The sequence below is a fragment of the Sorex fumeus genome, unplaced genomic scaffold (assembly GCF_029834395.1).
Source record: "Sorex fumeus unplaced genomic scaffold, SorFum_2.1 ptg000094l, whole genome shotgun sequence".
In the NCBI taxonomy this organism is placed as follows: Eukaryota; Metazoa; Chordata; class Mammalia; order Eulipotyphla; family Soricidae; genus Sorex; species Sorex fumeus.
The window spans coordinates 21,714,635-21,733,149 of NW_026606151.1; the positions used below are offsets into that span (position 1 = coordinate 21,714,635).

Genomic DNA, 18,515 nt, shown 5'->3' on the forward strand with positions numbered 1-18,515 from the left:
ATTCCCACACCCATTACACTTGTAGAGGCTCTCTCCAATGCAGATTCTCTGGCGTTCTCTCAGGACTGACTGTTGAAAGACCCTTTAAAGGCTCTCTCTTTAGTGTGAATGATGTTCCGTAAAATTTGTCCTCTGAATAAAGACTTTCTGCAGGTATCACAGTTGGGTTTCTTTCTACTGTGGATTCTCAGATGCTGCACAGGGCCGCTCTGACTGAAGGATGTTCCACATTCCTTACGCGGATAACATTTTTCTTTGTGATGGATCTCCTGATGGGAAGCAAGGGGTTACAAAGGCATCTCCGCACTCAGTACACTCATAGGGCATTCCCCAGCATGAACTCCTTGATTTGAATATGTATTGAATGCCAACTAAAACTTTCATTACCCTGAGTACAATTAGGGTTTACCTCTTCACATGGATCTTGAGGTGGTAGGAAAGACCAGCTTTCTAGTTAAAGGCTTTGCCACGTTCATTACAGTGGTAGTTTTTCTCTCCTGTGTGGAGTTTCTGTTAAGAGCTGCACACTGGCCAAAGGCTTTGCCACACTGACCATTAACATTATGTTCTTTCTCCAATGTGTATTATTTTGTGTTGAGTAAGTACAGTTCCCCACATTTGCAAGGCCTCTCTCCAGTATGAATCCTCTGATGTCTGAAGAGGAGGGAATGCTGTCTGAATGTCTGTCCAGTCATCACATTCATAGGATTTTTCTCCTGACCCCACTCTGCTCTCTGCCGTTCATCAAGGTTTGTGTTATCAGTCAAATTTACTCCATTTTCCTTATGGGAAAGCTGATTTTTCTTCCCTGTAATACCCCAAATTTCTTTTTTCTTGAGGTTCGTAAGTTTTTCCATACTGAGCATACTGAAACACTTTTTCAAATCTGCTAGATTTATTCCCATTCAGTTCGATTTCTTCAGAAACTTTGCTGTGGGATGCGGCGGGGAAGGTATCTCAGCTGAGCTCTTCAATAAATTATTACGACAGTTATTTACACTTTACAGGAAATAGATTTGTATCTACTTGTTAGATGATTTTTGTCAGGCTGCCATATAGCTAATATGAATGTCTCGAGAAGGTTTTCTGGTAATCTAGGCAAGCGATGAAGTTTGGTTTGGTGTATAAAATGCACTTTCCATTTAAAACATTTTCAGCTTGTCATGGATGTAACCTAAACTGAAGACTTGCAAGAGTTACTTTTGTCATATACTCACAGGTCCTGGAGATTAGGAAGTAGATATTCTTTGGGAGACCTTCTTTGTCCCCACCCCATTCATCTCCCCGGGTAGTTTTTCTTTGTTATAATTGGGTTGTTTCTATTGTTCTAGATCCTGGTCCACACCTGGCGATTCTCAGGGGTTCCTCCTGGCTCTGCACTCAGGAATTACTCTTGGAAGTGCTCACGGGACCACATGGAATTCCAGGGACCAAACCTGGGTCGGCCGCATGCAAGGCAAATGCCCTAACCACTGTCCTATCACTCTGGCACCAGCTCTTTGATTCTTTACTCTGTCTCCTGCATTCTGTTGCTGAGACCATTCAGTGGGCTTTCAATTTCAGTTACTGTGTTTTCAGTTTTTCTAATTTCCATTTGGTTCTGAAATATAGCTCATGTGTGTGTGTTGGTGGAGGCTGAAGCTGTTGAATTTTGATGTTTTATGTGCATTCACAACTTCTCACTGAAGTTTTGAAAAAGAAAATTATGGCTGCTTTAAATCTGATTAATTCTAACATCCTTGTCATCATGGTGTAAGCGTTATTTAATTTCTTTTCCAGTCAATTTAAGACCTTCTAAGGTTTTGCTATTTTGAGTGATACTGAAACCTGGACACTATATTTGGTCTTTTTTTTTGGTGGGGGAGGGGGCCACACTTGGCAAAGTGCAGGGGTTACTCCTGGCTCTGCACTCAGGAATTACTCCTGGTGGTGCTCAGGGGGACCATATGGGATGTGGGAATCGAACCTGGGTTGGTTGTGTACAAGGCAAACGCCCTATATGCTGTGCTATCACTCCAGCCCCTAAATTTGGTCTTGAGATACACTCCAGTACAGTGTATGCAGTATATCTTAGAGGCTCTTTCTTTTTCACTGTGGGCCACACCTGACTGTGCTCAGGGATCACTCCTGGTAGTGTTCAGGGCATCGTATGCAATGCTGGAGATCGAGCCATGTGTACCCCTGAGGCATGCCATCATACACCTCTATTTTATTTATTTATTTTTAATGTAGGAGTACTGCTATTTATTCAGCCATTGGTTTAGCTGATATACCTCTATTTTAGATGGCTTTTATTGAAGCTATTCTGGCTCAGGAAGGGGGGGGGGGTGGTAGCTCACTGCTGAAGGGAGGTAGAAACCCAGATTTGCCGCCTGACTTCCTGAGGGAGAAGCTCCTGCTTCTTGTTGAAAGTTCTCATGCCCTACGTGCTCACGTGGTTTCTTACTGCCTGATGCAGACAGAAGTTCATGATCCACACGCTTCCTAGTGAGGTCATCCCACAGGGATTCCCAGACACAGCTAATCTCACAAAGGTAGAAGTCAGTGTTCTTTATTCGCTGACTCCTGGTAAGATTGGGGCCACATTTCTCCCAGTGGTTGGATGGTGGAGGTTTCTGTCCCACCATTTCCCGATCCTTTCTGGAGAGAGGCTCTTCAGGCGAGACTTTTTGTATCAACACCTGTTGGCATTTCCAGGTTGCTGGCCTCTTCCGCTCCAAGTAGTTGACACAATTGCCTACAAGTTAGAATTGGAATCAATTTTAATTGCTTTTAAAAGTTATTTTAGTTGCTTTTAAAGAGTTTTCAATTTTTTACTATTAAGACATTGTTTGGTTGCTTACTTTTAAGGATCACCAATTTTTGTGTGTTTGCTTTGGGGCCACACCCGGCTGTGCTCAGGGGTTACTCCTGGCTTTGCATTCAGGAATTAATACTGGCGGTGCTTCACGAACCATATGGGATGCCGGGGATTGAACCTGAGTTGGCCAGGTGCAAGGCAAGCGCCCTACCCACTGTACTATCACCCTGGTCCGTAGGTATCATCAATTTTTAAATAAAAATATCAAATACAGTAAATATATCCACTGTTTAAGACTTCGAAAGGGGGAAATAAAAATAAAAGCTATCCTTTACAACCTGCCTCTCCAGAGGACTCTGATAGCTGAGTCATAAGAACCATACAGACATAACTTTACACATACAGACACTCACATGCATATTATACATGTCATTGAAAAACATTTATCCATTATATCTAATATAATAATCTCACAATTCCAAAAGGCTGAATCTAAACGTTGGACATGGGAGTCTCCCGATGGACGGTTCCACAATGAAATAGACCACATCATATTCAATCGGCAGTTTTGCCTAACCGATGTTGCTGTTGTCCCAAAATTCCAAACGGGATCAGACCACCGTCTTCTTCGTGCAAAATTCTACCTCACAGAATGAGGAGAAAAGAATGCAAGGTTTAAGAAGAAGACTCCCAGAACAACCACCAACTGGGAACTCTTTGGCTCTGTTGCGGCAACATGGGAAGATGCCGTCATTGACAACATTGATGAGGAATACGATCGAATGATTCAGCACCTCCATGATTGTGCAAGGAATGCCAAGAGAGAGATAACCACAAAAAACCGTCTTTCTTCGAACACTCTTGAACTTATTCGCCAACGTGGCTTGGCACGTGCCTCAGGCAACCACAAGCAAACGTCCGAACTGGCAAAACAGTAGAAAAGCCATCAAGGATGACCTCAAAAACAGGAGAGCAGCAGTACTGGTAGATGCAGCAGAAGCTGGGAAAAACATTCGTAATGCCCGCCTGTCCTTCACCAACTACAAAACCAAGATGACTGCCCTCCGACATCATGATGGATCTATCACATCTTCCAGAAGGGCAATGGAGAAGATTATTCATGACTTCTACTCAGATCTCTTTAATAGCCACATCCACTTGCCCACATACCACATACCACATGATGGATATGTCGTTCCCAATGTTCTCCCTTCTGAAATCCAACATGCCGTCTCGTCGGTAAAGAAACAAAAAGCACCTGGCCCAGACAAGATCAGACCTGAACACCTGAAGAACTTACCATCAGTACTCATCAATACATTGGCTAGACTCTTCACACGCTACCTGTCTGAATGCAAGTTTCCATCCCAATGGAAAACCAGCAAGACTGTACTACTATACAAGAAAGGAGACATCCACGACATTGGCAACTATCGCCCAATCTGCCTATTGTCTGTCATCTACAAACTATTCACTCGAGTCATCCTGAATAGGATTAGCAGAACACTAGATGAAGGACAACCATGTGAACAAGCTGGATTCCGAAAAGGATTCAGTACCATTGACCATATCCACACAATAACCAAGCTCATTGAGGTATCTCGGGAATTCAAGATGCCGCTCTGTCTAACGTTCATTGATTTAAAGAAGGCCTTTGATTCTGTTGAGACGGAAGCAGTCATGGAAGCCCTAGCCAATCAGGGCGTACAAACTCAATACATCAGGATCCTTCATGAGCTCTATTGCGGATTCACTACCAAGATCTCACCATTCTACAAAGAAGTAATCATCCATATCAAGAGAGGGGTTCGGCAGGGTGATACCATTTCACCAAAACTCTTCAGTGCCACCCTCGAGAACATCATGCGACGACTGGAATGGGAAAACATGGGAGTGAAGATAGATGGTCGGCAACTACACCACCTCCGCTTTGCTGATGACATCGTTCTAATAACACCAAACATCAACCAAGTGGCACAAATGCTGAACGACTTTGACCGTGAATGTGGAAAGGTCGGACTACAGCTGAATCTTACGAAGACAATGTTTATGAGAAACAGCCTTGTTCCTGACGCTCCATTCGCTCTCAACGGAACCACCATCTCCGAATGCAACAGTTATATATACCTAGGTCGAGAAATCAACATGATGAATGACCTGGCACCTGAGTTGCGCAGGAGGAAGAGAGCGGCTTGGAATGCCTTCAAGAGCATTGAAGAAATAACTAAAAGGACAAAGAACCTCCAGCTACGAGCACATCTCTTTGATTCCACTATTCTTCCTGCATTAACATATGCCTCAGAGACCTGGACCCTACGAAAACAGGATGAGAACGCTATTCGGGTCTCTCAAAGAGGAATCGAAAGAACTATGCTTGGAATATCACGATTCACTCAAATGAGAGATAGAATCCGGAGTTCTGATCTTCGTCAACGCTCAAGAATCAGGGACGCTGTCTCATTTGCCAAGACATCAAAAATCAGATGGGCTGGACATGTAATGAGGTTTACAGACAACCGCTGGACTAGAGCCATTACTGATTGGATTCCACGAGACATCAAAAGATCACGTGGACGCCCACCTATAAGATGGTCAGACTTCTTCGTCAAGACCCTAAATGATCGGTTTGAGGCTCTACATGTTCCTAAAACGAACAGATACCATTGGGCTACGCTAGCACGCAACCGGGATGAATGGAGACGTTACTGGCACCCGCTCGAATAAATCGATGAATAACGGGGATTAAGTGATTAAGTGATTAAGTGATCTAATATTTAACATTATACTCCCCCAAAAAACAAATAAAATTAGTTCTAAGATTTAAAAACTTTTGGGGGCCAGAGAGAACGTATAGCAGGTAAGGTGCTTGTCTTACATGAAGCTGAACCAGGTTCAATTCCCAGCATCCCATACAGTTCACCGAGCCTACCAGGAATAATTCCTGAGTGCAGAGACAGGCATAAGCCCCGGGCCAAAGAAAAAAAAAGTTGCCCAGAAGGTTGTGTGTGCCTAACAAATCAGATGAGAGTGCTTTATCTCCTGAGTAGCTTTCTGGCCGTTATCAATATTTCTTATATCTTATTCCTCTATAAAACTTTGACTTAGGAGCTGGAGAGATTGATAGTACAGCGAGTAGGGTGTTTGCCTTGCACACGGCTGACCCGGGTTCGATCTCCCGCATCCTATATGGTCCCCTGAGCAGCAGCTCCAGGAATAATTCCTGAGTGCAGAGCCAGGAGTAAGCCCTGAGCATTGGCAAGTGTGACCCCCAAAATCAAAAAAGTAAGAAACAACAACAACAAAAACCCCTTTAACTTACCCTGCTCTTCAGGATGGACTTTTCAGGGGGATAGAAATCAGTCCAGGCAATTATCTGAAAAATGATCAAGAATTGAGACTTCACAGGTTGATTAAAGAACTCAGAGTGGAAAAAAAGAAGAGAGAAGGTAAACTTAGAAATGTGATGGGACTGGAACTATACCCAGTGGTGCCCAGGACTTACTCCTGGTGTTGAGGACAGAACCTGGGTTGGCAACTTGCAAGGTAAGCACCCTACCTGCTGAACTATCACTCTGCCCCCATAATGCTCTATCTATAAGAATATATTAACTTTGGAGTGTGAAGAAATAAAATATTTTCTAGTTGTAAACACAATGAGGAAACTATTATGACAAAATCACTGTAAAGACTATTTTATAAAAATATCAAAGTATTAAAGCATATATATAGCATACTATCTTTCTGTGTAATAAAGAAAATAGAATTTATGTTCACATATTCTTGTACTTCATAGTTTTTAATACAGAAATAAAGGATATGTAATAACTTGGTAAAATGGCTGCATAGATTGAAAAAGGCAGGAGCTAATTTTTGTTTTGATTTTTGAGCCAGGTAATTTTTGTCTGATTTTGAACCAGAAGGGATTTTTAGAAGCCCCTCTAAAGAACTGAAAAGTTAAAAATAAACCACACTCAGCAGGCAGAGTGTAGGCGCCTCAGAGGCGGCTCGGGTCACTCTTCCACACTGACGGGTCCCCAGCACCACCAGGCTCAGTTACAGTCTGATAACATGATGTAATGGAATGTAACTGAGCAAAACAAATTTCTCAAAAATGAAACAGGAGGCCAGAGAAATAGCACAGCAGCTAGGGTGACAGTCTTGCACACAGCTGACCTGGGGTTCCATCCCCAAGACCCCATGTGGTCCCGAGCCCACCAGGAGTGATCCCTGAGTGCCCTTGAGCATCACTAGATGTGGCCAAGGAAAAAAAAAGGTAAAATAATCATCATAAAAATAAATAAAATTCTCCAAATGAGGGGTAGGTAGAAGGAAGCTTTCTGGAATTCCTCTGCCAGTCAAGGAACTGCGCATGTGAGGTGGGCTGGAGAGACAGCACACGCAGTGCACTCCAGCCTGCTCCCCGACTACCGCAGGAGGGAGCCCTGTGCCTGGAGTCAGGAGTAAGCCCCCGAATAAACAAAACCAACAAATTACACGGGAGAGACTGTAGCTTAAAAAAAAATTTTTTTAAAAAGGGTAAAACCTCAGTGAATTATAAGTCCTGTAACTTCCATATACTTGCAATTTCTTTTTTTCTTTTTGGGTCACACCCAGTGGGGTATTTATCTGGGTAGGGTGGGTCTCCTGTGCACAATTCGATCCCTGGGTGGTTGATGGAAGCAGACAGGGCAGGGTAGGGTGGGGCTCCTGATTAGAATCCCTTTGTCACCTGTGGTGGTGGGAGCAAGCAGAGAAGCTCTGTCCCTGGGTCCACCGAGCCTGGAGTCCAAGGTCTCAGAGAGTTCCGCTTACCTTGTTCTGTGGGTCTTCAGTTGTGCGTGGGTCTCGGCCGGAGCGGCCGCGCGGGTCCGGAAAGCGTCCTGGAGTGTGGCGACGGCTGGGTAGTGGAAGTAGTGTCGAGAGTGGAAGTCTGCCAGTGGGGTATTTATCTGGGTAGGGTGGGTCTCCTGTGCACAATTCGATCCCTTGTTCTGTGGGTCTTCAGTTGTGCGTGGGTCTCGGCCGGAGCTGCCGCGTGGGTCCGGAAAGCGTCCTGGATAAATACCCCACTGGCAGACTTCCACTCTCGACACTACTTCCACTACCCAGCCGTCGCCACACTCCAGGACGCTTTCCGGACCCGCGCGGCCGCAAGCGGCCGCGCGACACATCATAAGACACTAAATACCCATCTTCTGGAATTGTCATACCATATTTGATAGGGTTCAAATATGGTAACACCTACAAGGGTGATTAGAGGTCACCCCAAAAGCCTCTATACCTCTCGGAAAGACTGGCAAGCTACTGAGAGTATTCCGCCCGCACGGAAGAGCCTGGCAAGCTATCCGCTGTGTATTCGATATGCCAAAACCAGTAACTACAACTGGTCTCATTCACCTGACCCTGAAGGCTTCACCGAGGAGCGAAGAGATGCCATTGGGCTACACTAGCACGCGACAGGGACAAATGGAGACGTTACTGGCGCCCACTCGAGCAAATCGACGACTAAAGGGAAGTTAAGTGATTAAGTGATTAAGTGGGTCACACCCAGCAATGCTCAAGGGTTACTCCTGGATCTGCACTCAGGAATTACTCCTGGCAGTGCTTGGGGAACCATATGGGATGTCAGGGACTGAACCTGGGTCAGCCAAACGCAAAGCAAACGCCCTACCCATTGTACTATCCCTCCGGTCCTACACTTGCAACTTCTATCTGGTAAGTATAAGCAAGCTTTCCTGTGGCTTCAAAGAGTATCACACTAGAAATGAGAGGAGGGAGGCAACTCCATTAAGTACTTGAGCTCATACAGTTACCTCCCAAAGCCTCCATTTCTGTACTCTGTCAAACAGGGCTACTACACTTCAGTGTTCTTATTCTTCTTAGTCATCATGGTTGTCCTCTTCTTCCCTACTCCCACCCCTTTTTGTGTGAAGACAAGTTTATTTGGGAAAATAAAGGGAATGCGCGATACGTGTTCAGGAGAAAACAAACGTTCTCCAGGATAATAAAAAAATCTTGTTCTCTTTGGTTTTTTTGGGCCACACATGTGGATTCTCAGGGGTTAATCTTGGTTCTGCACTCTGGGATTGCTCCTGGCAGTGTTCGGGGACCAAATGTGATACCAGGAACCAAACCCATTTCAGCTGTGTGCCCTACCTACTCTCTCTCCAGCCACATCCCCTTAATATTTTTTGTTTGTTGTTGAGTCACATCCAGGGTGCTCAGGGACTCCTCCTGGCTCAGTGCTAAAGTGTCACTCCTGGCAGTGCACAGGACACCTGAATCTCCTGCATCTGGCCCCGTTTCTATTATTTGTATTTTCTGCAACATGTCTTGTTCTTAAATCCAAACTACTATTACCATAAGTTTTACTTTATTTTGTCTTCTGGGCTTAGTTATAAGTGTGCTAAATACTCAAAGAAAATGATGTCTGTAATTTACATACAATCAAGAGGCTAAAACCTGAGAAGTATAAAAGTTTGTAACAAAAAAAAAAAAACAAGCAAAGGAAGAACACATTTTTCTCTCTGCAATTGTATATGTTTGAAAATTTCTATGAAAGCCTGGATTTTTTTTTTCAGCAATATTGTTCTCGAAGAGATCAAGTAGGAAGGAGTTGCTCCTGCCGCCTTACCTAGAGCTGAGGTCAGGAGAGGTCGCCTCCCTGCATACTGGGAGCTAGCAGGACCCACTCACAGCATGGACCTTCCGGTGCTGGATGAGGTTGCAGTGGTAGATGAAGTTCTTGCCACATTCTTCACATGCGTAGGGTCTCTCTCCTGTGTGAATTCGCTGGTGCTTCATGAGGACCGATCTCCGGCTAAAACTCTTGCGGCACTGACCGCACTGGTACGGCTTCTCTCCGGTGTGGACCCTGAGGTGGTGGAACAGGCCGGCGTTCTGGCTGAAGGCCTTGCCACACACCCGGCACTGGTAGCGCTTCTCCCCCGTGTGGAGTCTCTGGTGCTGGAACAGGCCTGACCGCTGGCTAAAGGCCCGCCCGCACTCCTCGCACCCGTAGGGCTTCTCGCCCGTGTGAGTTCTCTGGTGCTCGGTAAGGATGGAATTCTGAGTGAAGCTTTTCCCACATTCCCCACAGACATAGGGCCTCTCCGCCGTGGAGCTGACCCGTTGTCTTTCCGATCGTCCCTCGTGGCTGCAGATGTCTCCACCTTTGGGCAGCTGAATAATGTGGCCATTCAGTTGTCTAGGTGCTTCCACAGGAGATGGAGTTTCTTTAGAAAGTTTCTTTTCCCGGGCTAACTCCACATCCCATGTCTGTGTCTCATCATCTGAAAAAATAACAGAGGATATGAATGTTCTGCCACCAAAAATTTTAAAAGGCGGGGGAAGGGGTGAAGAACGGGTGGGACAATGAACCTGTTTTCTTTTTCCTTCCTTCTCTAAAGAATTACAGATATGCCTTCCGTTATTGCACCTCACATTCACTGTTGCACTTAATATTCACCTCTCATTGTGCAGCCAGGCAGGAAACGCCCTTCGAGGGAGAGGGAAGGGTTAGGCTTCAGCGTATTTGCATCCGACTAAGGAGAGTTCAGACTGAAGCGGGAAAGGTCATCCTGCGAGGTAGTGGACACACTTACAGGGGCTACAACCAAGGCCCTGCAGGGGGAGTCCTGCCAAGAAGAACCGAGCATCCCCATCGTCTCCAGGCTGTTGCTTCTCTATCACCTGCCCACAGCTATGCTGTCAGTTTAGCATTTGTTTTCTGTACTAACTGGTTCTTGTTATTTTGGGGTTTTTGCTTTTGGGGACAAACCCAGCAACACTCACGGATTCCTCCTGGCTCTGCACTCAGGAATTACTCGTGGCAGTGCTTAGGGGACCATATGGGATGCCAGGGATCAAACCTGGGTCAGCCGCATTCAAGGAGAAAGACCTACCCACTGTACTATCTATCGCTCAGTCCCTGTTGTTGTTTTTAATTAAAAAATTGGTTTTTCCCTTGCCAAAATGGGGATAGAGGGGACTTTCCTCAATATAGTTAAAGCCATCTACCACGAACCTACAGCAAACATCATCCTCAATGGGGAAAAACTGAGAGCCTTCCCCCTAAGGTCAGGGACGAGACAAGGATGCCCACTCTCTCCACTGCTGTTCAATATAGTACTGAAAGTACTTGCAATAGCGATTAGGCAAGAAAAAGATATTAAGGGCATCCAGGTAGGAAAGGAAGAAATCAAGCTCTCACTATTCGCAGATGATATGATACTATACTTAGAGAACCCTAAAACCTCTACCAAGAAACTCCTAGAAACAATAGGCTTGTATAGTAAAGTGGCAGGCTATAAAATCAATACCCAAAAATCCATGGCTTTCCTATATGCAAATAGTGAAAGAGAAGAAAGTGACATGAAGAAAACAATTCCATTCACAATTGTGCCCCAGAAAATCAAGTACCTAGGAATCGCCTTAACAAAGGAAGTAAAGGATCTGTACAAAGAAAACTACAAAACGCTACTTCAGGAAATAAAAGAGGACACGAGGAAATGCAAAAATATCCCCTGTTCATGGATGGGGAGAATCAACATTGTCAAAATGGCAATACTTCCCAAGGCACTGTACAAATTCAATGCAATCCCTATAAGGATACCCATGACATTCTTCAAAGAAATGGAGCAAACACTCCTGAAATTTATATGGAACAATAAGCCCCCACGAATAGCTAAAGCAATTCTTGGGGAAAAGAAAATGGGAGGAATCAACCTACCTAACTTCAAGTTCTACTACAAAGCAGTAATAATCAAAACAGCATGGTACTGGAACAAAGGCAGAGCTGCAGACCAATGGAACAGAGTTGAATATACGGACATCTCCTCCCAAACATATAATCATCTAATCTTCAATAAGGGGGCAAGAAAAGTGAAATGGAGCAGGGAAAGCCTCTTTAATAAATTGTGCTGGCAAAACTGGATGGCTACATGCAAAAAAGTGGGCTCAGATCTCTACCTAACGCCATGCACAAAAGTAAGATCGAAATGGATTTATGACCTCAATATCAGACCGGAATCCATAACGTTTATTGAAGACAAAGTTGGCAAAATTCTCCATGATATTGAAGTTAATGGTATCTTCAAAGATGTCATGCCACTGGCCGAGTAAGTGAAAACAGAGATAGACAAATGGGACTATCTTAAACTAAGAAGCTTCTGCACCTCAAAAGAAACATTGACCAAAATACAAAGACAGCCTACAGAATGGGAAAGAATATTCATCAAATACACATCCAACAAGGGGTTGATATCAAGGATATACAAGGTACTGGTTAAACTCCACAAGAAGAAATCACCCAACCCCATCAAAAAATGGGGCGAGGAAATGAACAGAAACTTTCGCAAAGAAGAAAACCGAATGGGTAAAAGGCACATGAGAATATGCTCTACATCACTAATCATCAGAGAGATGCAGATCAAAACAACAATGAGATTTCATTTCACACCACAGAGACTGGCCCACATCCACAAAAGCAACAGATGCTGGCGCGGATGTGGCGAGAAAGGGACCTTCCTTCACTGCTGGTGGGAATGCAGACTGGTCCAACCCTTTTGGAAAACAGTATGGACGATTCTCAAAAAATTAGAATTTGATCTCCCATTTGACCCAGCTATAGCACTCCTGGGAATATATCCCAGAGAGGCAAAAAAGTATAGTCAAAGTGACATCTGCAATTGTTTGTTCATTGCAGCACTCTTTACAATAGCCAGAATCTGGAAAAAACCTGAGTGCCCGAGAACAGATGACTGGTTAAAGAAACTTTGGTACATTTACACAATGGAGTACTATGTAGCCGTTAGAAAAGATGAAGTTATGAAATTTACATACAAGTGGTACTACATGGAAAGGATCATGTTAAGCAAAATGAGTCAGAAAGAGCGGGATAGACACAGAAAGATTGCATTCATCTGGGGAACATAGAAGCAACAGGAATGGCTGAGATTAGTACCAGGAATTTTGCTCCATGACTTGAAGGCCAGCCACATGTGCTAGGTGAAAAGGAAGCTCAGATAGAGAAGAGAGCACCAAATAAAGGGTGCTGTGAAGACCCTCCCAGGGTGGGAGAGACATGCTGAAAGTGGTCTGTGGACCAAACATGATTGCCACTCAATGCCTCTCTTGCAGAGCACAGTACCCAAAAGAAGAGAGAGAGAACAGGGAGGAATGCCCTGCTACAGCGGCAGGGTGGAAGGGGGGGTTGGGGGGGTGGGAGGGATGCTGGGACCGGTAGTGGGGGAGGATGGGCACTGGTGGAGGGATGGGTACTTGATCATTGTATAACTGAAACCCAAGCACAAAAATTTATAAGTCTATAATTGTACCTCATGGTGTTTCACTAATAAAAAAAAATTTTTTTAAATAAAGGGCAGGGCAAATTTTCCAACACGTGAAAAAAAAATCGGTTTTTTATTAAGACACCATGGTTTACAACTATTTACTAAGTTGTTCATAATACGGTTATTGAAGGCATAAAATATTCCAACACCAATCTTACCACCAGAGTGACCTTCCCTCCACTAATGTTCCCTGGTTTCCCCCCCCCCCCCGTCACCCCCACCCTGCATCCTTTGCAGTTATGTAACATACTCATATTGCTTGCTTCAACAAAACTTAAAGGAATGGCAAATGGAATTATCAGAAAATAATAAAAGTCAATTTGTGATGATTGACTGCTATATGATTTTTTTTTCTTTTTGGGTCACACCCGGCGATGCTCAGGGGTTACTCCTGGCTCTGCACTCAGGAATTACTCCTGGCGGTGCTCAGGGGACCATATGGGACGCTGGGAATCGAACCCGGGCGTGCAAGGCAAATGCCCTACCCGCTGTGCTATTGCTCCAGCCCCTGCTATATGATTTTAACCCATGTAAATAAAGAAATCCAAACCATTCAATGCAATATAATATAATGCCTATTCTCTTACATAAATAAGTCTTCAGCTCTGGCAGCTAAAATATATTGTGTTACTTCTGTACTGCTTGTAATAAATGATGCGTGTGACTGGAAAAATCGTCTGCTGAGGGCTGTGAGGCGAACCTGCTACCTGGACAGACCGCTGTGTCTGTTCTATTCTCTGCGTGCAGAGCTGAAGGTACCTGTTCAGCTGGCTTTAGTGCCGTGATCCCCGACACGCAGGTGTGTGGCGACCTGCACAAGAAAAATTCATCGGGCCCCATTTTCCAGCAGCATCCAATTACTTCCTGTCTCTGCCTCACACTCTGGTGAGTTCTGTAATAGCACAAGCAGCACCTGCATAAGACGGTGACTGTAACTGAGAAGTGCTGCTGTGTTCCGAGTCCCCCACCACAGCCCTGATTCCTCTCCCTTTCTTGGGGTCTTCCTACTCCCTGAGATACACTCCGGGTGCATTAGGGCAGTGAGTAGCTGTGAGCCCACCCGTGCCCCGGAGCTCCGGGAGAGGCCGTGTACAGCAACTGCTGGCTGGCTGTCTGTCTCTCCCACTGAACCGTCAACTCTTCGAAGGCAGGGGCCCTGCCAGCTGTCCTGATCCGAACAATCTGATCAAATGAGGGGATCGATGACCACCCCCCCCCCCCCCCCCACCACCCACCCACCAGGAAGCGCCGGCTCTCACCCCTCCGCTGCACTGGGCGCGCTGCCGCCAGGTGGCGCTGCTGCTGCTGCTCCCGCAGGGCGCTGTCCAGCTCCTGGGCCGCTGTCCCCCTCTCCTGCTCAGACGCTTCTTGCTCACGAGCACGGGCTGGGGCCTGGGGAGGGGGGAATATGGACAATTGGGGTTCACCTCGTGGCGAAGAGCATGCAGTCGGCTCTTCTTCGGATAACGAGGAAGGAAGGGGGTGGGGGGGAGAATGCGCGAGGAACAGGTCCCGGGGAGCCGCGGGCAGGGGAGGGGCGCCCACCTGCTGGCCGGGCTCCTCCAGCTCCCGCTCCAGGGCCTCCAGCGCGGCCACGGCCTCCTCGCCGCTCCCCGGGCGCCGCGCGCGCACCCGGGCCTGCAGCTGGGCGGGCAGGATGCTGAGGAACTGCTCCAGCACCAGCAGCTCCAGCATCTGCTCCTTGCTGTGCACGTCGGGCCGCAGCCAGCGCCGGCAGAGCTCGCGGAGCCGCCCCAGCGCCTGGCGGGGCCCCGGGACCTCCCGGTAGCTGAACTGCCGGAACCGCTGGCCGAAGAGCTCCCCGGCCCCGGCGGCCTCGGCCTCGGCCCCGCCGGCGCCCGGTTCTCGCCGCTCCCTCTTCCCGCCGGCCTCCTTCGCGGTTCTCCCGGCCACGGGGTCCTCCGGCGCCTCCCGGGGATGCAGGGCCCCCAAGGCAGTGGCCATCTCCGAGGTCACTCTGGGGGGAAAAAAAAAAGAATCTATTCTGGGTGACTCCTCCTGATCCTTGCTTCCGGGAATTCCGAAGTTTAAAAAAGTTAATTTACAGGGGCTGGAGCAATAGCACAGCGGGTAGGGCGTTTGCCTTGCACGTGGCCGACCCGGTTCGATTCCCAGCATAGGTAACCCCTGTGCATCGCCCTGACCCCTGTGACACAAAAAGCAAAGTAATAATAATAATAATTTACAGAGGGGTGGGGGTAGGGTGGGAGGGTTAAAAGATTCCAATAAAACGCAGACAATGAAATGGCAGGCACTTCTCTCCAAGTCCTATCTGGGGTGTTGGCGACCCTAACCTAGCCTGGCAACTGCGATCAACAGGTAGTCATAAAGCTGCGGTCAAAGCTATAAAAGCCCTAAACAACCACCACACCATTATACGCCACTCTCTCGCTCTCATGCTCCTCCTGGGGGTGAGAGTGGTCCCATCTTTAACGTCAACAAGCTTCCATGTCTTTGCAACTTCAACTCTGAATCTCGCATCCAGCTGTTAATGTTCAGGGAGCCTGGACGAATCTGACTGTTCTCGCCGGCAGAGACTCACACCTGTCCTTCACTGCTACATAAGCAGAGAGACAGAACCTGTACCTGGCCAGCCGAGGAACAAGCCATTTGACTGTGTGGACAAAAGCTGTTCCTTGCGAAGCCAATGCTGAATTCATCCCTGGAGGCAAGTGCAGGCCTAGACTCAAGGGACAGCTGGAGGAGTTCTGCAGCTGGCGCAGAAAAGTCAAGTGCTAGGACATGAAGTCAGGTTGGGTTCAGCTCATGGAAAGCCACGGTAAAGGCTCTGCCTGATCCCTTAAGAGATGTGAAAAGGCGGCAGATGGATGATCAAATTTTATTCACATGTTAAATAACTAATCACAGCAGACTGTTATGTCAGTAGATCATTGGGAAAGTGGGAGCCTGGAGAGGAGCTAAGGCAATAATCCAGGGCGAGGCTAACAGAGGCGGTCAGCGAGGTTTATTCCAGTTTAAGAAACTTTGGGGTAGAAAAATCAAAAAGAAAAATTAAGAATCTGTGGGGGCTGGAGCAATAGCACAGCAGGTAGGGCGTTTGCCTTGCATGCGGCCAACCCGGGTTCGGTTCCCAGCATCCCATATGGTCCCCTGAGCACCGCCAGGGCTAATTCATGAGTGTAGAGCAGAAACAAACAAACAAAAAAATTAAGAATCTGTGCTGTCATGTGACTCAACTGACCTCAGAGGGGTTCAAAAGATTAAACAGTTATTTGTGATCTTGCTTTATACGACCTTGTAAGACTTTTTCCTTTGTGGCCATCACCTTGGTTTCAAGTCAAAGTTTTTCTGTTGGGGAAAGATAGTACAGTGGGCAGGGTATCTGCCTTGCAGGCGGCTGACCTGGGTTCCATCCCTGACATCCCATATGGATGTCCCCAGAGCACCACCAGGAGTCGTTCCTGAGCACAAAGCCAGGAGTAACCCCTGAGCATTGCCGGGGTGCGACCCATAATGAAACAAAGTTTTTCTATTCACAGAAAGACTTCAAGTTTGGACTCTGCTCAGTGAGTATTTCCGGTCTGTGACTTTTCAGGCCTTGCTTCCGTTTCACTACAATCAATTTCCCTCTCTTCTCTGTCTATCCAAGGCTCCTTTCATTTTTGCCTTCCTTCCCCGGGTTTTGCCTTAGATGGCCTGAATAGCCATTTCCTCTTCAGCAGCACATATTATTCCTTTCTTGAACCCAGTATCTCTGAGAGACTTTCCAAGCAAGGTCGCATCCCGCGGTCCTCTTGGACACCCACAATTATGAACCCCCTATTCAGAACATCCCACTGTGAACGCGAGGTGTAGAACTCGTCTCAGCATCCTTCTCCCTACCCTAAAAACGCATCTGGGGCCGAAGAGCTCATATGGCGGGGAGGGTGATTGTTTTGCGGTCCACAAGGGCTCGATTCAGGGCACCACATATGATGCCCCGAGCCCGCCAGGAGTGATCCCTGAGCACAGAGGCGGGAGGAAGCCCGGGCACCGCCGGACATGGAACAAAAATCTAAATAAGGATAGATAATAAACTTTAAGAGAGGGGAAGGGAGGGATACTGGGCTCATTGGTGGTGGAGAATGGGCACTGGTGGAGGGATGGGTACTCGATCATTGTATAACTGAAACCCAAGCACGAAAATTTGTAAGTCTACAACTGTACCTCATGGTGTTTCACTAATAAAAATTTAAATAAATAAATAAGGGGAAAGGACACAAGGGGTCCCTTCGGGGAGTTAAGAGAATAGTTATTTGGGAAGCGCCTGCTGGCACCGGGTAATCTTTCAGTATTTCCAAATCAGGGTCCTGGTTCACAGGCTGAAACGAGGCTGCAGGCGGGGCAACACCCACCGGATCCCACATCGCGGGGGGCAGTGCAGAAGGCCCCGACCGGGAGGAGGAGGCCGGTGGCCAGGTCGCCCCCCGGGGTCGGGGGCAGCCGCCTCGCCCCTCGAGGGTGCAGCTAGGCTCGGCCCGATAAGGTCCCGCGGCCGCCCCCCTTTCCCCACACACACACACACCCAGACCGGGGGCCGAGACCGACTCCGAAGCTCACCGGGCACCCGTGGGAGCAGAGGACACCCCGCCCCGACCGCACCGGAGCGCCTCGGAGTCCTTGACAACCGCAGCCCGGAGACCAGGAACCACAAAGACCGGAAGCGCGTCACGCCCGCCGTCGCCCTCCAAGGACCAGGCACGTTCCCTCTAGCCCGCCCGGAGGTTTCCCCATCTCGGTGGTCGCCAGGTTGAATTCTGGTGACCTGTTCTTGGTGCCGTATTCTCACGGGGAGCAATATGAGAACAGCATAAAAATTTAAAAATATATATAAAAACAATAATGAAACAACATTATCATGGGAAACAATTCCGTGGCTAACGGAATGTGATACAGATACAGATAGATTAACTCATTTAATCAAAATCACAGTCCTGTGGGTTAGGTACAATTACCCACAGTTAACAGATGAAGCAACAAACATATTCCTTCCACAATAATATATGTATATATTCTGGAATATATTATTTCTCACTTTCTCAGCCAAGGTACACTCGTGTCATACTTTCTCCCCGTTACGCCTGGAATCCACCTTTGCTTCCTACAGAAATTTCCAGTTGAAACTCAAACAATAGATTAAGTTCAAGTTTCTCTCCAATGTCGATTCTGTGATGTCCAGTAAGGCCAGAACTTCCACTGAAGGCTTCTACACATTCGTTACACTCCTAGGGCGATTTTCCTCCTGTGTGACTCCACAGCTGTTACAGTGATGTTTGAACTGTCCCTGAAGCCTTCCCACCATCATTGCACTGGTAGTATTAATTACAGTGCGGCCTCTCTGG

General features: G+C 47.0%; 1 protein-coding gene across 1 annotated transcript; it reads right to left on the minus strand.

Moving 5' to 3' along the window:
• Window positions 1-7,761: 7,761 nt before the first annotated feature.
• LOC130040166 (zinc finger and SCAN domain-containing protein 23-like) lies at window positions 7,762-15,117 on the minus strand. Its single transcript, XM_056132174.1, has 4 exons — window positions 14,698-15,117; window positions 14,412-14,544; window positions 9,435-10,092; window positions 7,762-7,828 (listed from the first exon to the last, which is right to left on the minus strand). The coding sequence occupies exons 1-3, from the start codon at window positions 15,115-15,117 to the stop codon at window positions 9,479-9,481; spliced, it is 1,167 nt and encodes a 388-aa protein (XP_055988149.1). The 3' UTR covers window positions 7,762-7,828; window positions 9,435-9,478.
• Window positions 15,118-18,515: the final 3,398 nt, after the last annotated feature.